Source organism: Ziziphus jujuba, chromosome 1 (genome assembly GCF_031755915.1).
Source record: "Ziziphus jujuba cultivar Dongzao chromosome 1, ASM3175591v1".
NCBI classification, from domain to species: Eukaryota; Viridiplantae; Streptophyta; class Magnoliopsida; order Rosales; family Rhamnaceae; genus Ziziphus; species Ziziphus jujuba.
The window spans coordinates 38,436,512-38,459,345 of NC_083379.1; the positions used below are offsets into that span (position 1 = coordinate 38,436,512).

The window sequence follows — 22,834 nt, forward strand, 5'->3', positions numbered from 1 at the left end:
TTTATTAATTTATTTTTTAAAAAGGGATGTTTTTGTTTGCAACAAGCAACGAAAATAATTTTATTTAATAATTACCCTAAAATTTAAATAATAAGTTGGATTTGGCTTTTTTCGGTTGATAACAAGTAACATATATGCTACATTTATCCATTATCTATTGAGGAACACTGTAACATGCCCTTTTTTTTTTTCTTTTTCTTTTTTCCTTTTAGCCTGCTCTTTCATGTAATTATTTAAAAGTGGCATATTATATTATTAAAAAAAAGGCATAATATATATTTGAAAAAAATGGTAAATGAAACTTTGAAAAAAAGGCATAATATATATTTGAAAAAAATTATTTAACCTTTATCAGTTTACAATAATAATATTAAACTAGCCTCATCAACAATCTCTTATGTTCCCAATCAACAATTTGAAAATAAAACAACAAAATGCAATTTGTAATGGCACAAACAATACACCTTCCTTGGTTGAACTCTCCTAATAGGACAACTCAATTTTGAGCATCGTTCTTCGTAATTTAGATTTTTATTGGTTTGTCCATATTGCATGATGAGCTTTATGAAATTATAAACCTGAAAGCTACTAAAAACGGCGTTTGGAAGAAATTAAATTTTAAATAACAAAGAAAAAACATTTAATATATAAATCTATATATATATATATACTTTTTTTTTTTTTTTTTTTTGCTTCTTTACATACATATTTTTAGTATTGAAGACTTACAATTATGCCCTGCTTCACAAAAAAGAGAGCCGAAGGTTACCCTTGGGTTTAGTAATTGAACACAACTTGAATCCAATTTTATATTTATTCTAGAATTGGCAACGTGCAAATTATATAAACATTCTATAAACATTTGGATATGTATCATGTATGATTTTATAATAGCAATATATATAATATATATATATATATATATATATGAAAATTTAATTACTATACCATACGTTATGGTGATGTAACAAATATTAAATATGGTTTCCATAGTTGATTTGGGTTGAAACTCTATACCTAGTGAGCTTTACAATAACAATACCATTAGTAGTGAAACTACCTATTAAAATTATTATAGGATTAGACTTGCGCGTGTGTGTGTGTATAAATATATATATATATATATATATATATATATATATATATATATAATTACCTAGCGTTAATCATAAATAAATTGCGCCCTCAGCTTTCTAATCCTTCTCCTACTACGAATTTTTTTCTTGCAGTTCTTAGTGTTTCTATTGCGTTCTTGGAGCTAGCTCTTATGGCATCCAAATCACTCTTTGGTGTTGTTATTTTTCTGGTTCTTCTTCCCTCAATCCAATCTCAAGGAAACAACAACAACAACAACTTCAACTTGGCTATTGCATCAAGAACCCTCTCTGAAAAAGGCTATCATACAATGTCCATGATCTTTGAAGTGTTCTTCAATACTCAGAGCGATTCCGAATGGTTAACTGCCAATTCGACACTCACTGTTTTTTGCCCTCCCGACCATGTTTCCTTCTCCTCCAAATACCCACAGCCGCCATTGACACTGCTTCAGTATCATGTTGTGCCTCTGAAACTTGACATTGAGTCTCTGAAATCAATTCCTCATGGTTCCAAGTTGGATACTCTGCTTCTTGGTCATCCTCTGGTTGTCACTACTCTACCAATCGGCGAGGAATACCCATCTCTAAATGGAGTGAAAATCACAGAATGGAATGTATACAAGGATGGAGGTGTGATTGTGCATGGAGTTGAAAACTTTTTTGATCCGGCTTTCCAGACGCTGATATACCCATGGTTTGATGTGATGAATGATAGTCACGCTCAAGTAGCGAGTGGATTTTCGTTGGGGGAGATGAGAGCAGAATTAACAGATAATTGGCTTCTTGTATTGGGTTCGGCGGTGATTGGTGTGAGTCTGCTTGTGTTTATCTTCTGCTATTACTATCGGGAGGATCAGAGCGATGGAGACGATAAATCGGAATGCTTACTGCAGCAGCAACAGGAGGAAGAAGAGGAGGTAATTAAAGAGGTACTTGACGTTAAAGCTGCAGTTTCATAATTAATTATAGTAAATTAATTGGTACTTCAATTAAGGGTGTAATTAGGTTCTTAATTTGGTTAACAACTTCATTATAATTCGTCCATTCAATAAACTTTTTTTGTTGATTGTAAGCAAGCTTTTCTTACTGTGACAGAGGTTTCAATGGGAATTCTTTATACATATAATCTTATTTCTTTGTTTTATATATTTAAGATTCATTACGATTTTATCAACAAAACCATGAAAACTTCGTTGTGAATATAAGCCCCAGTGAGATAAATACCAAAGAACAGAAAAAATAATGAGAGTCGATCCCAATGAGAGTATTTTTCACCGAAAGAAAAGAAAAAAATATAATGATTTAAAACTCGTCCCCATGTGACTGAATTTTTGTGTCCCCATATTTTATATTGGAAAAAAATGGAGTAATAGTGTTAGTTTATCATGGTCATGCATGATTCATAAAGCAATAGTATTTAGATTTTTATCCCCAAAAAAAAAAAAAAAAAAAAAAATTGTTTAGAAATTTTTAGTTTTTATGTATCATCTAATTAGTTATCTATATTCTCCTTAACTAAACTAACATAAAGACAAAAACAACTAAACCGACACTCTATGACCAAATCAAACTCTCTAAATATGTGACATATTTGGGAATGACAAGTGTACAAATTTAATTAACTTCAATTTGTCTAACTTTTACTGATAAAAATGAAATATAAAACTAAACAAAAATTATAAAAAAATAAATAAATAACAACATAAAAGGGAAAGTAAGCAAATTATACACAATTAAATAATAAAAAAAATTAAAAACCAAAACTCAAAAACCAGCATGTTAGCAAACATCACCTCAATAAAAGAAAATTATGAAGGCAAAGCCATATTTGTTTTGTTTCGGGCACAAAAACTCCTGAAAACCACAAAAATAATATATATATTTTTTCTTTCTTTTAGTTAGTTATTTTATTTTCTCGTTTTGCTGGTGTTCGTTGACGGTTGCAAAATGACAAATGCCTAAAAAAGTCCACTGATTATGAGGTCCCTCGCTAATTTATTAATCCATGTGAAGAGGGAAATTAAATTCGTACAAGAGGAACTGATCATCAGAGAAACTTTTTTTTCCCATAAATCATACCTTCATGTCTATACCCTCCATAAATCATACTTTGATACATTGAATTTCAGTTCTTGCCTTTTGTCTAAACGAAACATTGCCGCTAATAAACTACTTTGCTTCCTTCTCTTCCTCCTTTATTCTCAACTATTCATTGCCTCTTCTTCTTCACCATCTTGGCGCCTTCAAGACATCAAATTCAAGACCACTTTTTCCATTGACAGCTGGGCTTCTATGGATTCTTTGGAAGATAAGGTATATTTCATAGGAACCAAATGTCGTAAATGAATAGATATTGATATATACATGAATAATCACTCATATGTACATGGTTTGTGATAATCAACATAGTCTTGGGTCTAATACAGAGTAATTGTTTATATATAACATAATCCCATTTACAAAAATATTACAGTTTAATAGACTTACTGCAACGTAATGCAATATTATTCAAATGTTGCCAAGTAGTAGTATATGGAATAAACAATATTATTACTGAAAACATCTCATCGAGGTAGAGATGTCCACACATTTAGTTGCCACCTAGTCAGCAAAGTCTTTTGCAAGGAAACAAAACATGGTTGACTTGTTGACCATTATAAAGATCTCTAGACGACTGAAAAAAGGTTTCATAAGGATACGTTTGAGCCCGTGCCAAAATTTTGTTTGGATATTCTGGATAGAGATTGATTATAAATAAATAAATATATAATCTATTTAAAAAATTTATTAAAAATTTTATAATTCTAATTAAGCTTCATTTAGCAAGATTTCAAGCACCTTCAACGACAAGGAGTCCGATAAAAATATAATATTTCGGATAAGCGTTATTACTGTTCTAAACAAAAAAACAGTGCTCCTTTCGAAAGCTTGGCTCCAAAATTATAAAAACACAATATAATATAAAGACCAGCCCTGTTAATTGTTGACATATATGTTTGGTCCATTGTTGCTTTGCTTGTCCAATGTACAGAATATATAGAAGAGGCACGATTTTCAAATTGCATCCATTAGAACCATTACAGGTGTACTCCAGCATAACCATGAAATAACATTCAAAATGTATTTGAAGTCTACCATTTAAGTGGATTTGAAGTCTTCTGAACCTAGGTTATACGACCCATCTCCTGATTCTTTGATGGTTTATTTAAAAAGCCACTAAAATATAAAATAAAATAAAATAAGAGAATGACGAAGAAGAAGACAGCCACAAAAAGTGTGTTGTACATCTAAAAAAAATTGAAAAATAATGTACATTTTGTCAAGTCATTTACTTTAAGGGAGTTCGAAACTTTAGTTGCGAGAAGAGATATGTCTAGCTAGGTTCGTTTTGTTCCCAAAATATGTTCCCTTGCCACCATGTAGACCACTTGAAATCAATTCAATATGTTTATAAATACAAAGGTTTTTATAAAACAGCCTATGGCAGCTATGGCAAAGAAATTAGAACCTTTAGCACCTTCGACTACAGAAATTATTGCAATAAGAGAGTGTGTAAGCTTCAGTTTAGATTGAGAACTGCATGCTTGAAAGTGACTCTTTAATGGCAATAGCAGGATAGAGTAAAAATTTGCTAGTGAAGGGCCACTTTGTGAAGATATTAAATATCTAGGAGATTTCTTTGATAGTGTTTCTTTCTCTTTTATTCCTGGACTACAATAGAGTTGCACATGAAATGGCAAAAGTTGCATTGACTTGTTATGGCTTACCGCTCTCATTCAAAATGATGTAATTACTTTACCTTCCTGATGGAAGTTATATTTCTCGTCAAGAAATAAATACAAAGTTTTTTTTTTTTTTTTAATCAGGTTAATTCAAAATCCAACTAATGCTACTTTAGGAATTTTATCAAGGGAGTTATAGACATATTTTTTGTAAGTTGCACAACACAAAAAGGATTGAACAATGGACTACCCTCCCCTAAATATGCAACATGAAAATCGAACTTCACTTTTATCCATGTTGGTCTCCATCTATGACATTGTTATCTATTTCTTTAGCACGACATTTTAGCTATCACATAAGTTTTTCCAAAATTGGGAGTCCAATAGAACTCTACCCCAATAATGTCACTCAAGTTTCCAAAACTAGGACTCCTATATTTCCTTATAACAAAGTCAGGACTCACATCCTTTCTCACAATTCCTTTAGCTTCGGTTGCGTTAATCTTGAAGCTCCCGTGGTATCCAAATTTGTCTCCTGCATTCCCGTTTTGGTCTTCTCTTAATCCAATTTGAAGGAAACATCAACAACTTCAGCTTGGCTATGGCATTGAAAACCCTCTCTCACAAAGGCTATCAAGCAATGTCCATGATCTATGATGTGTTTATTAAGACTCATGATGTTTCCAAATGGTTAACTGGAAATTCCATACTCACTGTATTTTCTCCTCCTGACCGTGCTTTCTTCTCCTCTAAATACTTTTAGCCGCCGTTGGCTTTGCTTCAATATCATGTTGTGCCTTTGAAACTTGACATTGAGGCTTTGACACCTCTTCCTCATGGTGGATACTCTGCTTCTTAGTCATCCTCTAGTTGTCACTACCCTATCAGTCGACTAATATGCATCCCTTAGTGGAGTCAGTGTTGATGAATGGAATCCTTTATCATGATAGAGATTTGATTACCCATGGTGTTGATAACCTCTTTGATCCTGCTTTCTAGACCCTCACATATCCATGGTTTGATGTGAAGAAAGATATCCACGCATAAGCAATTAGTGGATTAACTTTGGTGGTTAAAGAATTGATAGAGAATCTATTTCTCCTATTAGTCTTGGTGGTCATTGGTCGTCTGGGGCTCCTGGTGCTTTCCTTCTACCGTTTTAGACAAAGAATATGAACACTTAAAGCAGAGGGAGAGAAGGTTAAGGAGGTAGTTGATGATGTTCTTGATGTTAAAGAAAGATTCATGTTCTTCACGGTTTGATGTGAAGAAAGATATCCACGCAAAAGTAGACAGAGAATCTGTTTCTCCTATTAGTCTTGGTGGTCATTGGTCGTCTGGGTCTCCTGGTGCTTTTCTTTTGCAGTTTTAATAGGATGATATTGATGAAGACAAAAAATATGAACGTTTAGAGCAGAGGAAGAGGAGGTTAGGAGGTAGTTGATCATGTTCTTGATGTTAAAGCTGTTATTGGTTCAATTAAGGGTGTAATTGCAGTTATTGGGTTTTATTGTCTCTTAACTTTGTTGATTTGAAGCTTTTGTGTACTGAGGCAGTTCTATTAAATAAGAAGAATGAATTCCTGACTCTCAGAGATTTGAAGAGTCCATGTAGGCTAATTATTCCAAAATAAGTAATAATCCCAAAACAGAGCCAACAAAACCAACATACTTTTGTTTTTCTAAGTTACTTCACAATTCCAAACAACCAGACAGGATAGCATAAAAATAAAATTAATGCAAAAAGAAAAAGACAAGCCAACTAACAAACCCACAAACATAAATGGAAATACAGCAGGAAAAACCATAAAAACAGAACTAAAAATATTTTCAAGAACCATAACTAAAAAACAAGGATAGTTTAGAAATTGACCTGTTTCAGATCAGTCTGTTGATTGAAAAGGTTGGCCTCTTATGCTTATAAAGGCGAAGATCAGTCTATATTGATTGCAATTCACCTGTTTGAGATTCCTTATATCCTTCAAAAGAGCTTTAGCATGACCTCTTATTCTCTTAATTATTAGAAAAGAATAAACTTAATGTCTTAAAATTCAGAGTTGACCCAACAGGAAGAACTTCAGATTCATTACCACTGCAAAACATCATAAGATCATCTATATATGTTAGATACATAATAGTAGGTGCCAAGGGAGCTATCTTTAACACCATGAATCTTCTTTTCTTGTCCCTTCTTAGACAAGATAATAGATAAAGATTCAGCACCATGATAAATAAGCAAGGAGACATATCTTAACAAAATGTTTAAAATGGATGGAATTTTCTATGTGTTCAATATGACATTATTAAGACTGATGCACCATCCAAGAAAAATAACATAAATCTAATTGGATTACTAGGAATAAGACCGACCAAATGGCCCAGTGACCCTATCTTCACAACTATGTTTAAAATGGATGGAATTTTCTCTGTGACACGTAACAAATTAATGTACCATCCATCCTTTCCTGACCATCGAGAAACATTGGAAACATACTGGGCTGTCATTTTTAATTCATGTTCAATATGACATTATTATTGAGTTCACCATGCAAGAAAAAATAACATAAATCTAACTGGATTTCTAAGAATAAGACCAAAGTCTTCCCATGGGACAAAAGAGCTGCAAATCAGAAGACCATCCAGTAAAAAGATTTTTGAAAATCTTGATAAAATCCTTCTCATTGTGGAATATACCGCATTTTTTATGGAATATATTGCATTTTCAAAAACAAAAAGCGATCTGTATATGAATCAAGCTTCAAGGCACTAATTAAAATTGTTATTGCTTCCCTTTAAATCCCTGATTTTTTTATGTGGTTCCACTGTACTCCAAACTTGGCTTTCCCGGGGTTCATGCCCACAGCAAATAATAAAATAGAATTCCTCAAATAATGAGGACAGACGGTAGAGGCTCAGAACCATTTCCACATCCCTTGGATATAAAATAGTCTACCCCCAAATTTTTCTTCAAACTAAATCTGTAATCAATGTCCGAAAGATGTAATAAAAAAATTTCCTAAGGAAACACTTGAAAGAAGAAAATCAATAGAAAGTTACAAACCTGCAGCAAAGTATTGTTCAAGGACGAGGACAGATCTTAAACAAGCATGCATTCTGGATTAAGGCATTGATAGGAATCTGCATTTTTATCACAATTTACATTTATGCAGATCTTAGATTATAAAAAAATAGAATACGAGAAAATTTCTATGATAAGCATCGGATATAAAGAAGCACTGCTCCTTACCACTTCAAACTTCAAAAAAATTGTGTCGGAGAGTGAAACTTGCTGCACTTCCATTCCTTCATCTATTTCTTTACAAACAAGTAACCACCAGTGGAATCCAACAACTATGTACTCATTTTAATTTGTATTTTTGTTTTTTTAGTGCTTTTTTTTTTTTTTTAAATAAATTAAGCTCTATGTTTTTTTCCCTCATATAATTCATCATTTGTTTGGTTTTATTAATTCCATTCTCTTTTTAACTTATTTCATTTTGTTGTATTTTTTTATGAGTTTTTTTTTTTTAAAAACTAAAATCTTTTGTTCTTATTCATGTCTTTTTTGTTTTACTCTTATCTTTTTAAAGTCGGTGTCTTTATTTTCACTTAATTTTTCATTTGTGTTTTTTTTTTTTTTTTTTTTTTTTTTTTTTTTTTGTTTTCCCGTCATTAAATCATGTTAACTTAAATATTGTGTCAACATTTTTCTTTTGGTCTTTGTCCCTGAAACATTGAACGAGAAATATATGTTTCAATTATTTAGCTTCAACATAGATAAAAAAAATAAAAATAAAAAATGAATTTCTCATTGTTAAAATAACTCACAGCAGAATACCTCTCATTTCATTGTTAATATCTGGTTGTCATGCCATATGGTTTGGTGGTACATAGACAGAATTCTGCAAGGCATTAAAAAAAATTTAGTTAGCAGAACAATAATTACTTCAATTACTTCAATGTATTAACATCTACTAAAAAATACATCCCAAGTGGACATTAAAAACTCATATAAAGGCAAGATATGCCTCTGAAGCCACACTTGGTGAAGATGATTTATGATCAAAAGCCTTCTTATGATGATCAAAAAACAAATAGAAAGATTATTATCTATCCATGCAATTGCAAAACAACAATAACAAATGGCTGAGAGAAAACAGAAAGAAACAAAGAAAATCAATGTCTAGAAAGCAAAGGAAATTCAAGACTTGCTTGATCTGATGAGCTATTATTGCCACTACTCTCAAATGGTTTGTTGCACACCACTTGAGAAAAATCCTCTGACGAGTTAAATATATTTGGCAACATGAATTCTAGAGACTGTAAGAGTTTCATATTTATGTTGTCCAAAACAAGGTTTTTTCTAAAAGCACATCAAAGAGGTGGACCCACATTAAACATAGAATAGACCATAAAAGAAAACACAAATAAACCTTGAAAGAAACCAATCACACTATGTCACTGTTTAAGAGCTGAAAAAGGATCCAAACACCAAATGTTAAAGAAAACTGAAGGTGTCCCTAGAAATCGTGAAGAAGATTTATGTTAAAAGTAGATTTTTCATCACTTGGAACCCGGAGCGGACAATTAAAGGTCCAAGTGGATAGAAAAGCTGAAGATGAAGCCTTATACATTCACCTAGCATCATAATATTACCATGGGGAAAGATGCTTACTCTTTCAAATCAAAGATCATGCACACCCCTTTTTCTGGTCATGCTATGGCTCTTGACTGAGTCTGCAAAACCACCTAATCATATTATTGACCAGAAAACTAAATAGACTTAATAACAAACGATTTCAATTTTATAGAAATCAAGAAATGGTAATTCCATACATTGCCTGTGGATGCCAGTCAATATCAAATATGATCTCCATATTAGTAGCTTGAATATTTTCTCCAACACCACGAGCCCGAATGCTATCATGGAGTAACAAAAAGCATATATGCACACTATCTTTCTCTGCTAAGTTTAGCCTCAAATAAATGCATTCAATCATTTAAAAAAAAAGAAAAAAAAAAAAAGCATATAATATTTATGCGCTTTTTGAGCATGGCAACCTCTTCTTAGGTTTCATGTCTCTTGTACAGATACTAAAATCAGATAGAAAATGTCAAGAGTTACTCTTCATTAAGAAAGATGAAAGATGTTTCCAAGTGCAATTTTGAGCTGCAGCTTCTTTGACATCAAATCTTTTCTAGAACGGCTATTTAATACAATTCAACTAAGAAACACCACACACAAGCAAGTTAGTAAATATACATATCATTTAGCAAGATTACAGATTATGCCAGATATACAATAAATTTAAATACAATCTACATTAAGCAAATGTATATATAATCTACATATACCAAATTTGAACAAAGAAGCCAAAAAGAGCAAGGTAAGAATCCCCCTTGGCAGAAAGGATAAAAAAGAAGAGCTTGATATAGACAACAAAAAACATTATGAACTGATAAAGCTTAGTGTTAGATGTCATAATATTACCAAGCGGAAAGATGCCTACTGTTTCAAATCATCCCTTTTCTGGCCAATTCTATGATCAAAGAGCATGGTAACTGATAAAGATGCATACTGTTTCAAATAAAAAAGAACAAGCATATCCCTTTTCAGGCCAATTCTATGATCGCTCGACTTAGCTTGCAAATCCACCTGATCACATACCAACCAGAAAACTAAACCAACTTTAGATTTAATAACAAACAGTTTCAATTTTACAGAAATCAAGAAATGGTAATTTCCTATGTTGCCCGTGGATTCCAGTTAGTATCAAATATGATCACTGTATCAGCAGCTTAAAGATTTATTATTCCAACACCACAAGCCCAAATGCTGTCATGGCACTAGAAAAGTCAGACCTATAAGATTTATTATTCCAACACCACAAGCCCAAATGCTATCATGGCACTAGAAAAGTCAGACCTATAAGTTTCTTCACTAGGTTTAGCCAAAAATAAATGCAATCATTTTAAAAAAAAAGAAAAAAGAAAGCACATCAAATAGTTTATTTGGGCAAATAGTTTATTTGGGCACTTGTGGTACAAGGGTGGTGCAAGAAATTAATCAAGTTGACAGGAAAAAGCATAAAAGTAGCTTGATAACCAATTTATTTTTCTAAGAACTGAAAAAGGATCCATTTACCAACTGCCCTCTGAGACATGCTATATGACCAAATAAGAGCACTCCCTCTGACACTTCAGTCACTGGAGATATCTTGCACCACTTCCCACAAGCTCTAAAGAGGGGAAGATGCCTAGCAAGTGAACAACAACCTCAACAAGTGAAAATCAAAAAGGATACTAAGAACATTATAAACATTCAGAATCAATCACCTGAGAAGAAATTTTAATGTCAATGAATTTGGACTGTTGTAACTGTTAATGAGGGAAACACATGCATTCCCAAATGTCTGGCCATCCAACCAAACGTATCAGGTCAGGATATGCCTCCATAAGGTCAAGTGGTTGGTCATTGTGGAAAAGAAAAGAATCTGGAGAGTGACAATTTTCAGCTTTTGACAATATATCTCCAGTGACAATTTTCAACTTGTGACAATATATCCAAACTAGAATGTTTCAAAACAAACATATAAAAGCATTTGAACAGACAAAACTATTGCACAACCTATGATCTGTTGCTTTTAACTTAGGTAATATCCAATCTAAAATCTCAAGCTTCCTACAAAGTCTCATATCAGTTGGGAGGTAATGCCTATGTATATTACTATTGACTTGCTGATGAAATACAATAAACGTGTAGTTAGGCAAACTAACATGAGCAAGATAGTGAAAATATGAACTAACTCAATGTTGGGTACAACTGAATAAATGAAAGGTGCCGAGAAAGCTTGAAAAATCAAGCCACCAAGAAAGATGATTTTCTTCTCCCTTCCCTCACAGCATTTTAGAAAAGCCAAAAGAGATCAAATGAAATAGAAGTAGAGCATATCTCTTCGCATGAAGCTGGCTGAGATGATTACATGTATTGCAAAGCTCCATAAGAGACTCATGTGAGCTTATAAAATTAAGTATTTAAAGGTTAAAAAAGAGAAAAGTAAAAAGAAGCATAGTTTATGAATTCCTTCGAACTATGTCAAAGACAAATACCTTTGAACTTCCAATACCCAGAATTTTTTTCAACCCTCTTTATCAAAAGTTTATGATAAGCAGAACCCTGACTCTCACATCTTAAAAGTCTCAATCTTTTCAGCAAATTCATTTTCAACATAACAAAAGAAGTTAAGCATGCAAGAATATCACTGGTTAAAACTTAAGATTTCTAGAGTGAACAAGATACGAATAAAAACTTCAACAATAACATTCTTAGCATTATAAATAAAAATATAATGTCAAACACCTAAGTTAATGTTGTTCAGACAATCTTTTCTCTTTTTTTTGTTTTTTTTATATAGGAAACTTACTTTATAGTTCAAAAAAATAAATAAAAAGGTGCACACACACACACCAGAAAAAAAAAAAAAAAAAAAAAAAAAAAAAAAAGTAAAGCACGAGAATGCTCAAATACAAAACAAAAAGAGCTAAAGCACCTTAATGAACAAGCCAGATGCAATAATCAACTAAAATAAATATTATGGAAAAAAAAATCCTCACAGGATATATAATTCAAATCTACAGATGATTAAGAACATAATTTTCATATTTACTTCTATCAAAAAGTACACATCATAATTCAGCCTACCACTAGTCTTCCCAGCATTAAAGTTGCAAAACGTGACAACAACATCTTTATTGTGCAGTCAACTTCTCTGCCAACCTATACAGAATTTAAATTTTAGCACCCAGGCATGTTTGAGACATTTTGTGTATGGGCATGTTTAAACCAAAGTTCTTTGCCATAAATTTTATGGGTGGCAAATGCATTTTCTCTGTCAACCATAAAATCAACAAAAGTCTTCAGTGTAGTATGGACATGAATGCACATGTATGTGTACCAAAGATGCACATACCTCTATCTAACTGGTCATGTATAGTTACCAAGTGTCGTGAAAGAATTTCTGCTGAACTGTACAGTTACATCAGAAGAACTAAAAAATTTATAGCCATGCTTCAATGTGGCTATATTTTGCTAATAATTTTCAACTTCAATGTATCAAGAACTAAAAACACTTCAAAAGTGGAAATTAGAAGTGATAAATTATAAGATATCTTTTAAACTTGACTTTCAGCCTCTGAAGCACAAATGATCGAAGTAGTGAAGACAATTTATGATCAAGAGATTCTCCTCATCAGAGTAAAACCTTATTATGATGAATCAAGAACAATTACAAGGATTATTAGATATCTTCCATGCAATTGCAAAACAAAAACAACAATAACAAAGGATGATAAAAAAAGAAAGAACTCAAGAAGATCAATGTCTAGAAAGGAAAGATCATTACTCTCAAATGGTTTGCTAAACCACTGCCAAAAAAAAAAAAATGGTCTGTCTCCTATGAGTTAAAAATATTAGGCAACAGGTAGTCCAGCACTCCTCGAGGTTGTCCTATTTAAAAGGGAAAAACAAAAATTACTTTGGGATATGTCAGAATACATACACATAAAAGGAAAAGCATTCTACATTTGTTACACTAATGCATAAACAAGCATGTAAATAAAAATAAGGGAAGCAAACAGAAACAGAGCTTCTATTCTGTAGTGGAGTTACTTGAAAGAACTCTGATAATGCTTCAACTCACCATTTGACTTGAAAGAAGCATTCCTTATATGATGTCCTTCATAGGTTATGATATAATACCTGTAAATTTTACCTAGTTTTGGTCTATCATGCTTGTTCATCTAATACTCATATACTGTCAGGAGGACATTGAATTTCTGGTGAACAATTCATCCCTGCAATATGGTTGTGAGAATCACAAAGCTTAAACCTCACATGATAAAAGGAAGGAAGAAAACTAAAGTAGCTTTGGTCTATCATGCTTTGTTGTTTTGGTCTTTCATGCTTGCTCATCGGATACTCATTGACTGTCAGGAGGACATTGAATTTCTGGTGAACAATTCATCCCTGCAACATGATTATGAGGAATCACAAAGCTTAAATGTTACACGATAAAAGGAAGGAAGAAAATTAAAGTAGCTGCCTGGTGATCTTGTCATGAAATAACTATCATACACCTCTCCTCTTGAAGCCCAGCATAGACAATTTTATTTAGACCAGGTCCCTATGTTTATTTCTGATTCCCATCCAGGTGAAACTGAAGATGTCACACAACCAGGTGCCCCGTCATTTTAAGTTTTCCATCAGGTTACCAAATTTATTTTAAAAAGTGGCAATCTTCAGGAGACATACCTGTGAACTTCTCACTTTAGAACTCCTTATGTCTTTCTTAGATTCACTTTTGTCGCTCTTCATTTTCTGTTCAAAACTGTAATTGTTAAAAAAAAAAATTATAATCTACATATATCAAATTTAAGCAAAGAAGCCAAGTTAATTAAAACTGTATTTGTTCAAAAAGTCATGGTAAGAATCCACCCCTCTGAGAATAGGATTAAAAATAAAAATAAAAATGAAGCATGTTAAGGATATAGACAACTGAAAAAATAATGACAAGCAATTAGATATCTGAGAAAGTTCACTTGCTCAAATACTTTTGCAGCTGCAAGCATCGCACCACCAAAATGCGTTGGGCTTGGGAATACAGGTTCTGCAACTGGAAATGGACTAGAAGCCACAGGAACCATCCCAAACAGATCTCTAAATTTCCATGAATATTACTACATGAGGCATTATAGTTACTTATGGACTCAAAGAGACGTTCCAATACTTACTAATTATTCAATCTTTTCAACTTTCTACTACTTGAGGAGAAAGGAAGAAAATCAATCGATATTGTTATTTCTTTTTTTTAAGGTTATAGATGTTATATCATTCAAAATCAATATATCACCGAGTCAATTAATATCTAAAAAATGGAACCGAAAAAGAAGTCAGCAGCTCCAGTTAGCAGTGTTTAATGCACCAAATAGAATTACTGGAGGAAAAAAAAAAAAAAATAGCACCTTCATCCTTAATAGAACGATTCTCAAGCAACTTAACCACTAATGTAGAAAAAACAATGAATGGAAAATTAATGGGAAAGCAGATCCAAACCCTACTTTAAGTGGGCGAGAATAAACAAGCAAACTATGGTTGAAGATACGCATAAAATTTGAACTCACAAACTTATATTGCAAGATAATATATCACCTCGGTTATCAGTAGCTTCCTAAACAGTTTTAACAAGAGCAAATAGCCTAAAAAAGAAGAAAATTACAAAATTCAAATGGATATAAAGATGTTAGTGCTCAATTTCTGACATTAACAAGTGAAAACCAAAAAAGACAATAAGAATATTAAAACTTTCCGGATCAATCTCACCTAAGAGGAAATATAAATATTGGTGAATTCGGTCTGTTTAACTGTTCAATGAGGGCATTAAGTGTGCTCCCAAAAGTCTGGCCATCCACTGTTAACACTTTGTACCATTTCCCCACTTTCCTCATGCTTTGAAGAGGGGAAGATGCATAACTGGCCAATCAATCACGTGAAAGGAAATATAAATATTGGTGAATTTGGTCTGTTAAATTGTTCAATGATGGCACTTAGTGTGCTCCCAAAAGTCTGGCCACCCACTGTTAACACTTTGTACCCTTTCTTCACTTCCCTCGAGCTTTAAGAAGGGCAAGATGCATAACTAGCCAACAACTACCTCAACAAGTAAAAAGCAAACAAAGATACTAGGAACATTAAAAACTTTCAGAATCAATCCCCTCAGAATAAATATAAATATTGGTGAATCTGGTCTCTTGAACTGTTCAATGAGGGAACCACATGCACTCCCAAATGTAAAACCAAAGGTACCAATACTGCTTTAAGTTGAGATATTCCTCCATAATCGATATAGTTGGGTCACTGTGAAAAGAAAAGAACCTGGAGAGTGACAATTTTCAGCTAGTGACAATATATTTATGATGGTTTTTTCCGTTTAGCGTTTGAGTCCTTGGAATGCAGCTCAAGAGCAAGCTCAAGCTGGACCGAAGACTCATTTGGGATCAACGTTCTACTAGAACCGGGTCGAGTAAAAGCACTTGAACAGAAAAAATTATCGCACCCTATGATGATCTGTTGCTTTTAACTTGGATTAAATTGTCAAGCTTCCCACAAAGTATAATAACAGTTGGAAGGTAATGCTTAGGTAGTATAATTGACTTGCAGAAAAAATACAATAAATGTTAAGAGGCAAACTAACATGAGCAACTGAAGATAATGAAAATATGAACCAACTCAATGTTGGGTTTGAACGAGGAAAGGAAAGGCACTCGAGAGAGCTTGGAAACTCATGCCACAGATAAAGACCATTATCTTCTCCCTTCCCTCAGCCCTTTTAAAAGAGCAAAAAAACCAAATGTATTGATAGAACATGCCACTGACCGAGTCATAGTCCGAGCACATAAAATTGTGTACTTAAAGGTTACATATGGGAAAAGCACTCGAGAGAGCTTGAAAACTCATGCCACAGACAAAGACCATTTTCTTCTCCCTTCCCTCAGCCCTTTTAAAAGAGCAAAAAAACCAAATGTATTGATAGAACATGCCTCTCCGCATGAAGCAGGGTGAGATAAGGATGAATGCATTTATTGCAAAGTAACAGAGTCATGCATTGACCAAGCATGCCTCTCCATAACAGAGTCATGCACTGACCGAGCATGTAAATTTCTTTTGTTTTTTCAGTCATAGTCCGAGCATATAAAAATGTGTACCTGACAAAGCATGTAAATTTCTTTTGTTTTTTGGGTCATAGTCCGAGCATATAAAATTGTGTACCTGACCGAGCATGTAAATATCTTTTGTCATAGTCCATAACAGAGTCATGCACTGACCGAGCATGTAAATTTCTATTGTTTTTTATGTCATAGTCCAAGCATATAAAATTGTGTACCTGACCGAACAAGTAAATATCTTTTGTTTTCTGGGTCATAGTCCATGTAAATTTCTTTTGTTTTTTGGGTCATAGTCCGAGCACAAAAAATTGTGTACCTGACAGAGCAAGTAAATTTCTTTTGTTTTTTGGGTCATAGTCCGAGCATATAAAATTGTGTACTTAAAGGTTACATAAGGGGGAAAGGCACTCGAGAGAGCTTGAAAACTCATGCCACAGATAGAGACCATTTTCTTCTCCCTTCCCTCAGCCCTTTTAAAAGAGCAAAAAAACCAAATGTATCGATAGAACATGCGTCTCCACATGAAGCAGGCTGAGATGAGGATGAATGCATTTATTGCAAAGTAACAGAGTCATGCACTGACCGAGCATGTAAATTCATAGTCCGAGCATATAATTGTGTACCTGACCGAGCATGTAAATTTCTTTTGTTTTTTGGGTCATAGTCCGAGCATATAAAATTGTGTACCTATGTGGGAATAGTAAACATTCAAGAGAAAGAAAGCACAGTATAAGAATTCAACTAACATGCATAACCTTCAAAATTCCAATTGATCCTGATTTTTTTCTACCATCCTTCAACAAAAGCTTCTGATAAGAGAAGCCTTAAAATCCTACAAGTCTCCCAATCTTTTCTGGGCAATTCATTTTCAACAAAGCAACAGAATTCAAGAACGAAATAACAACTGAAGTTAGAACTTAAGATTGATAGACCAAATAATATATTGAATAAAAACCTCAACAATATAATTCTAAGCATTCACAAGTAAAATATAATGTCAAAAGTATAAGTTTTTTTTTATATAATGTCAAAAATATAACTACATTGTGTAAAATATAATGTAATTCAAAAAATCTTTTTTTTATTTTTTTTTATTTTTATTTTTTATTTTTATAGGAAACTTTACTTCATCATATAAAAAACAAAAAATAAATAAAATTACAAAAGAAAGGATGAGAATCCTCGAATACAAACAAAAAAGAGACAAAGCAAAGAAAAACATAGTAAATAAACAAGCAAGATGCAATAAAAACCTTAACAAATATCATACAAATCTACAGATGATCAAAAGAACACCATTTTGATATTAATCTGTATTGAAAATTATACATCACGATTTAAGCTACCACTAGTCTTACCAGTGTTAAAGTTGCAAATAGTGACATTAACAACATCTTCATGGAATGAACATCTCTAGAAACCTATACAGAATTAAAATTTTAGCAACAGAAGCATGTTTTGAGAAATTTTGTGTATGGGCACATTAACACCAAATCCTGTTGCCATAAATTTTTAGGTAGCAAATGCATTTTCTTGTCAATTAAGACTTGAGAGCAGCATGGACATGAACGCACATGTATGTAGTGGTAAGATAAACATACCTCTATCCAACTGGTAATTTATAATTGCTAAGTGTTGTGAAAGAATTTCTGCTAAACCATACAGATACATCATAAGAACTATAAATTTTAAAACCTCAACTTGCATACATTCAAAGATCTATATATTGCTAATAAATAAGCTTCAATGTATCAAGACATACTCAAAACACTTAACAAGTATGATATAACGATTTAAGTCAGCATTTAACTTAGAAAAAGCATTCTTCATACAATTGTCCTTCATATATTGTGATATCATGCCAGTGTACTTTACTTACTTTTGGTCTGTCATGCTTGTTCATCAGATACTCATATGTTGTCAGGAGGACATTCAATATCTGGTGAACAATTTTTTTCCCTGCAACATGGGGAATCACAAAGCCAAACGTACACTAGGTACCCAAATGTTTATTTCTCATTCCCATCCCGGTAAACTGAAGATGGCATAACCACTAGAAAGGGTCTATCCAGGCGTCCTATCGTTTCTGGTTTCCATCAGGTTACAAACTGGAAGGACGAAGAATAAAGTAGTTGTCCAGTGTTCATGTCATTAATTTAAAACTGGAACCCCAACATCAAATGATAAAAAGGAAGGAACAAATATAAATAGTTGTCTGGTGTTCATGTCATTAATTCAAGCATAGACAACCTTATGTACAATAGGTACCCAAATTTTTATTTCTGATTCCCATCCAGGTAAACTAAAGATGGCAAAACCACTGGAAAGGGTCTATCCAGGTGCCTTATCGTTTTTGGTTTCCAGCTGGTTACAAACTAAAGCAATACCCGACAGGCTAGAAGCAAGGAAATTAGTAAATCAACATACCTTATCAAGGAAAAAATATATAATATAGAACATATATCAAATTTCAGCACAGAAAGCAAATAACTAAACAGAAAAAGAAAGGTTAAGAATCCTCCTCAGAGAATAGGACAAGAAAAAGAGCCTGATACTAGAAATTAAATATCTGAGAAAGCATACTTGGATCTGCGAACAGATTTGAATTCCCTCCATCAACCTCCAAATCCTTTCCAGCTGAAAAGATTGCACCACCAAATTGCGTTGGACTTGAGCATCCGGGCTTTGCACTTGGAAATGAACTAGAAGCCACAGGAACCCCTCCATGAACCTTCACAAATGGATCTAAATTTCCATGAATATCACTATGGGGTATGGTAACTCAAGGACAAGAAAAGTTCCAACTCATGCATTATTCAATTTTAACTTTCTTGTAACTGAGGATAAAGGAAGAAATCAATAGATATTTACAATTTTTTTATTTTTATTTTTATAGTTACAAATGTTATATTTATATCATTCAAAATCAACACTTATAAAATGGAACCGAAACAGAAGAACAGTTTAAAAAGAAGAATTCTGAATAAAGGTATTAATTAGGAGTCAGCATTTTTCTTTCAACGCAATTTGCAATTTATGCAGATTTTAATTTGTAAAAATTAGAGTATGAAAGAATTTCTCCCATAAGAAGCTACCACTTCAAACTTAAAAAAAAAAAAAAAAAAAAAAAAAGCAAAAACAAAAACAAAAGCAAAAAGACCAAATAACCCAAAGAAGAAGAAAATCAAGAAGGAAACGTTCAATTTCTAACCTCGTAATTCATGATTAACTGGAATTCGTGGAATTTTATCGCAGACAGCATTAAAAGAATTAGGATTTAATAATACAATTCTTTTTCTTTTTCTTTTTTAAAAAAAGAATGAAAGAAAGGAAAAGAAAAAGAAAGCGATTCTTAAATTAGGGTTTAGTTTCTAATTTTTAGATAAAAACCATAGTGGTGATCGGCCTCTGATAATTGATCGAGTTACCTTGAATATTTGACGTTCGAATCAAAATCCCCTTTGTTTCTGAAACCAACCAACCAACCAAAATCAGAATCCTTTTCTGATACAGAACAGAGAAACAAAACAAAAATGGTCTAAAATTTAATTTCATAGAAAAAGGAAAACTAAATCAAAAATCATATAAAAAATTTAAACATGAAAGAAAAAAGGAAAGGAAGAAGTGGAAGAACCCAGATCATCCAGATTTTACAGATAGAAAAATATCCAACTAAACCTGCTAACTCAGATTGAAAAACTCTAATTCCTGCTTCCGGACACATAAAAAATTCTCCGTCAAACCCTAGAAGGGAGAGAGTCATCTCTCTCTCTCTCTCTCTCTCTCTGTTCAACTCAGAAATAAGCGTAATTGCGACGCAAAGTTGGTAATATGAAGGCGTCCAACGGCTAGTTTGTGAAAGGAGCCCCAGTATCCGGCTAAACCAACGGCTAGTTTTTGAAACTTACCGGCTAGTTATCGAAAGTTCCAGGTTGGCTCATTTATTTAAAAATTAAATAAAAACTGACCGCCTAAAAAATAGAATATTACCTAATTAAATTACCAAAAAAAAAAAAAAAAAAAAAAGGGATGAATTGGACCCGTTGCATCTTTGACCGCACCCAATTTTTTGGCGACCTTGCTTGTGTAATATATAATATTTTTATCAATTGTTTTAAAAATATATATTTTATTAATTTATGCTTATTAGATAATTAGATTTTGTTAATTACTCGTGTTTTTTAAAGTATATATACGTATAAACAAAGAAAAATTGTTAGTCACACTCGTAATGCATAGTTAATATTGTAAATATATTAAGGAACAATACTAATCTGGCCAAAGGATCACATAATTCCTTCTCGTTAGAACGAAACAAGTTAAATTACAAAATATAAAAGGATTATTATACATATATCTTAGAAAAAAATAATATAAGATTTTTTTTTTTTCTTTTAATCTTGACAATAAGCCAACTATATAGGTAATTTGGCACTTCTTACCACAACTTAGATTCGTAGAATTAAAATTCATGAACTACATTAACAATAGGTAATAAATTTAAACAGATTTGATAAGTTCATAATCATATATACACAGTTGTTGAGGGTGTCACAATTTCAGCCACTTTGGCTTGGTTAATTTCTTTTCTGCAGCAGGCTTACGCTCTTGGACAACAGGGGTTGGTGCCTGTGTTGTAGATGGTTCTGGTACAGACTGAGAGCGTTGAACAGAACATTGATGCTCAACAATGAATTCCAAACCTTTCAAACGCATTATCTCTTCCTGGAGGAAAGGTAGAGCAGTATGATCCCCTTTTGGTGGTATATCATATGCGAAATACAAGATGGCACCAGGAGCAAAGCCAGCAGAGTAGAAATCCTGTGACATGTCTTTTATCTTCTCTTTAGGAGGTGTTGTATATACATAGAATGGTAAATCTGGTCGAGCTATCACTTTCTTGAGAAGATCAACCAGGCTCTGAATTGTTTCCGATGGATGGAACGTGGTCTCCAATGTGTGGTTATCAGGAAATCGGACCCTGATTGTGGCCCTTGTTATCTTTGACCTGCGTGCCGCCTCCTCTGCCTCTCTGATTTTCCGAGTCTTCAACAAAAAGTTATCTTCTTTTTTCTTGGAGGTTGACAATGACAATAGTCGATAGTAATCTTCTGCAGTGAACTCATACAACTCATCCGTCTCTTCATATTCATATGGTCGTGAATAAGAAGATGGTGGCGATGATGTTTCAAAGACATGGATTTCCCGTCCAAACTTGACTTTTGCAGCTGCAAGCTTGGCCTTTACTTTCTCGGTGTCCATTGGATGAATGTTTGTGAACCTTCTTCTTTTCAAAGCTACGGTAGCAGACCAATCAACCGTCATTGAGCATTCAGCTGTTCTTGTTTCTTTTATTCTTCAAATCTCTTATATATATACATATATATAAACAGCTTCTTGTATTGTATTATACATAATAGGACTCGGCTTGTTTCCCTTTTTCTACTTTCCAAATCTTATATGCGCTGGTATGCTAAAGGCAAAAAGCTAAACCACGTGTGCGTTTTGTTTTGCTTGTTTGCCGTACCTATATTTTATTTTATATTTTTTCTGCTTTCCTAATCCAAATATATATATATATATATATATATTGTTGGAGTTATGAGATTTTATTGTTTTTTTAGGATTTTATTCTGTGATTGGTTGTTTAGTTTCCTATTCCTATCATTGTTTAGTTTTATGTTTCTAATTAGATTAGGACTTCCTTTACAAATGTTCTATATTTTATATTTGAGTATGCAAAGTTTACATCTTATCAAATACACTACATAAAATCGGATTTTCATACATGTTGGTCTGCATGACATATGCATGTTATTTCTTTCTTTTCTTTTCTTTTTTAAAGCATATATAATTCTATAAATACAACCTTAATTTATTTATTACGTGGAAAGCAACCATTATTAGTTGATAAACACATAACGAAAAAAAGAAAAAGTACAGATATAATGAAACAACTATAATGAAGAGTTTTTAAGTTGAAACGACTTCGTTTTTTTACTTTTTAGTAATTGGAGTAAACTAGAACTGTAATCCAATAATGTTACTCAAGTTTTGAAATTGGTAGTGCAATAGAATTCTAATCCAATACTAATAATGTTGCTTAAGTTTTGGATGGGAGTCGAATAGAATTCTACTCCAATAAGGTTGCTCAAGTTTTCAAAATCGGTGTTGGAATAGAATTCTAATCCGATACTAATAATAATGTTACTTGGGATTCCATCTATATATATATTTACCTGTTTCCAACTCAGAACTATCATATACTTTCCTAACAACTTCTATCCGACTTAGC

The 22,834-nt window shown here is 32.7% G+C and overlaps 2 protein-coding genes across 19 annotated transcripts; both read right to left on the bottom strand.

Moving 5' to 3' along the window:
- Positions 1-3,406: 3,406 nt before the first annotated feature.
- LOC107433016 (uncharacterized) lies at positions 3,407-20,500 on the bottom strand. 18 transcript variants are annotated; one of them, XR_009635435.1, is made up of 11 exons: positions 20,218-20,497; positions 19,968-20,006; positions 19,123-19,270; positions 14,129-14,204; positions 9,655-14,033; positions 9,494-9,555; positions 8,657-8,720; positions 8,066-8,544; positions 7,880-7,956; positions 6,692-6,910; positions 3,407-3,830 (listed from the first exon to the last, which is right to left on the bottom strand). XR_009635435.1 is itself a non-coding variant. In XM_060813887.1 (5 exons), exons 1-4 carry the CDS (start codon positions 20,300-20,302, stop codon positions 8,671-8,673), a joined length of 336 nt encoding a protein of 111 aa, XP_060669870.1. In that variant the 5' UTR covers positions 20,303-20,500; the 3' UTR covers positions 8,432-8,544; positions 8,657-8,670. The 18 variants fall into 18 exon arrangements, 4 of the variants coding, with proteins under 4 accessions (XP_060669870.1, XP_060669869.1, XP_060669868.1 ...); XR_009635436.1 differs by lacking the exon at positions 3,407-3,830 and having other exon boundaries at positions 6,544-6,910; positions 9,655-13,843; positions 13,952-14,033; XR_009635443.1 differs by lacking the exon at positions 3,407-3,830 and having other exon boundaries at positions 6,544-6,910; positions 19,123-19,284; positions 20,226-20,497.
- A 477-nt stretch (positions 20,501-20,977) lies between these two features.
- LOC107434322 (plant UBX domain-containing protein 1-like) lies at positions 20,978-21,933 on the bottom strand. The gene has a single exon (XM_016045774.3). The coding sequence runs from the start codon at positions 21,862-21,864 to the stop codon at positions 21,091-21,093; it is 774 nt and encodes a 257-aa protein (XP_015901260.3). The 5' UTR covers positions 21,865-21,933; the 3' UTR covers positions 20,978-21,090.
- Positions 21,934-22,834: the final 901 nt, after the last annotated feature.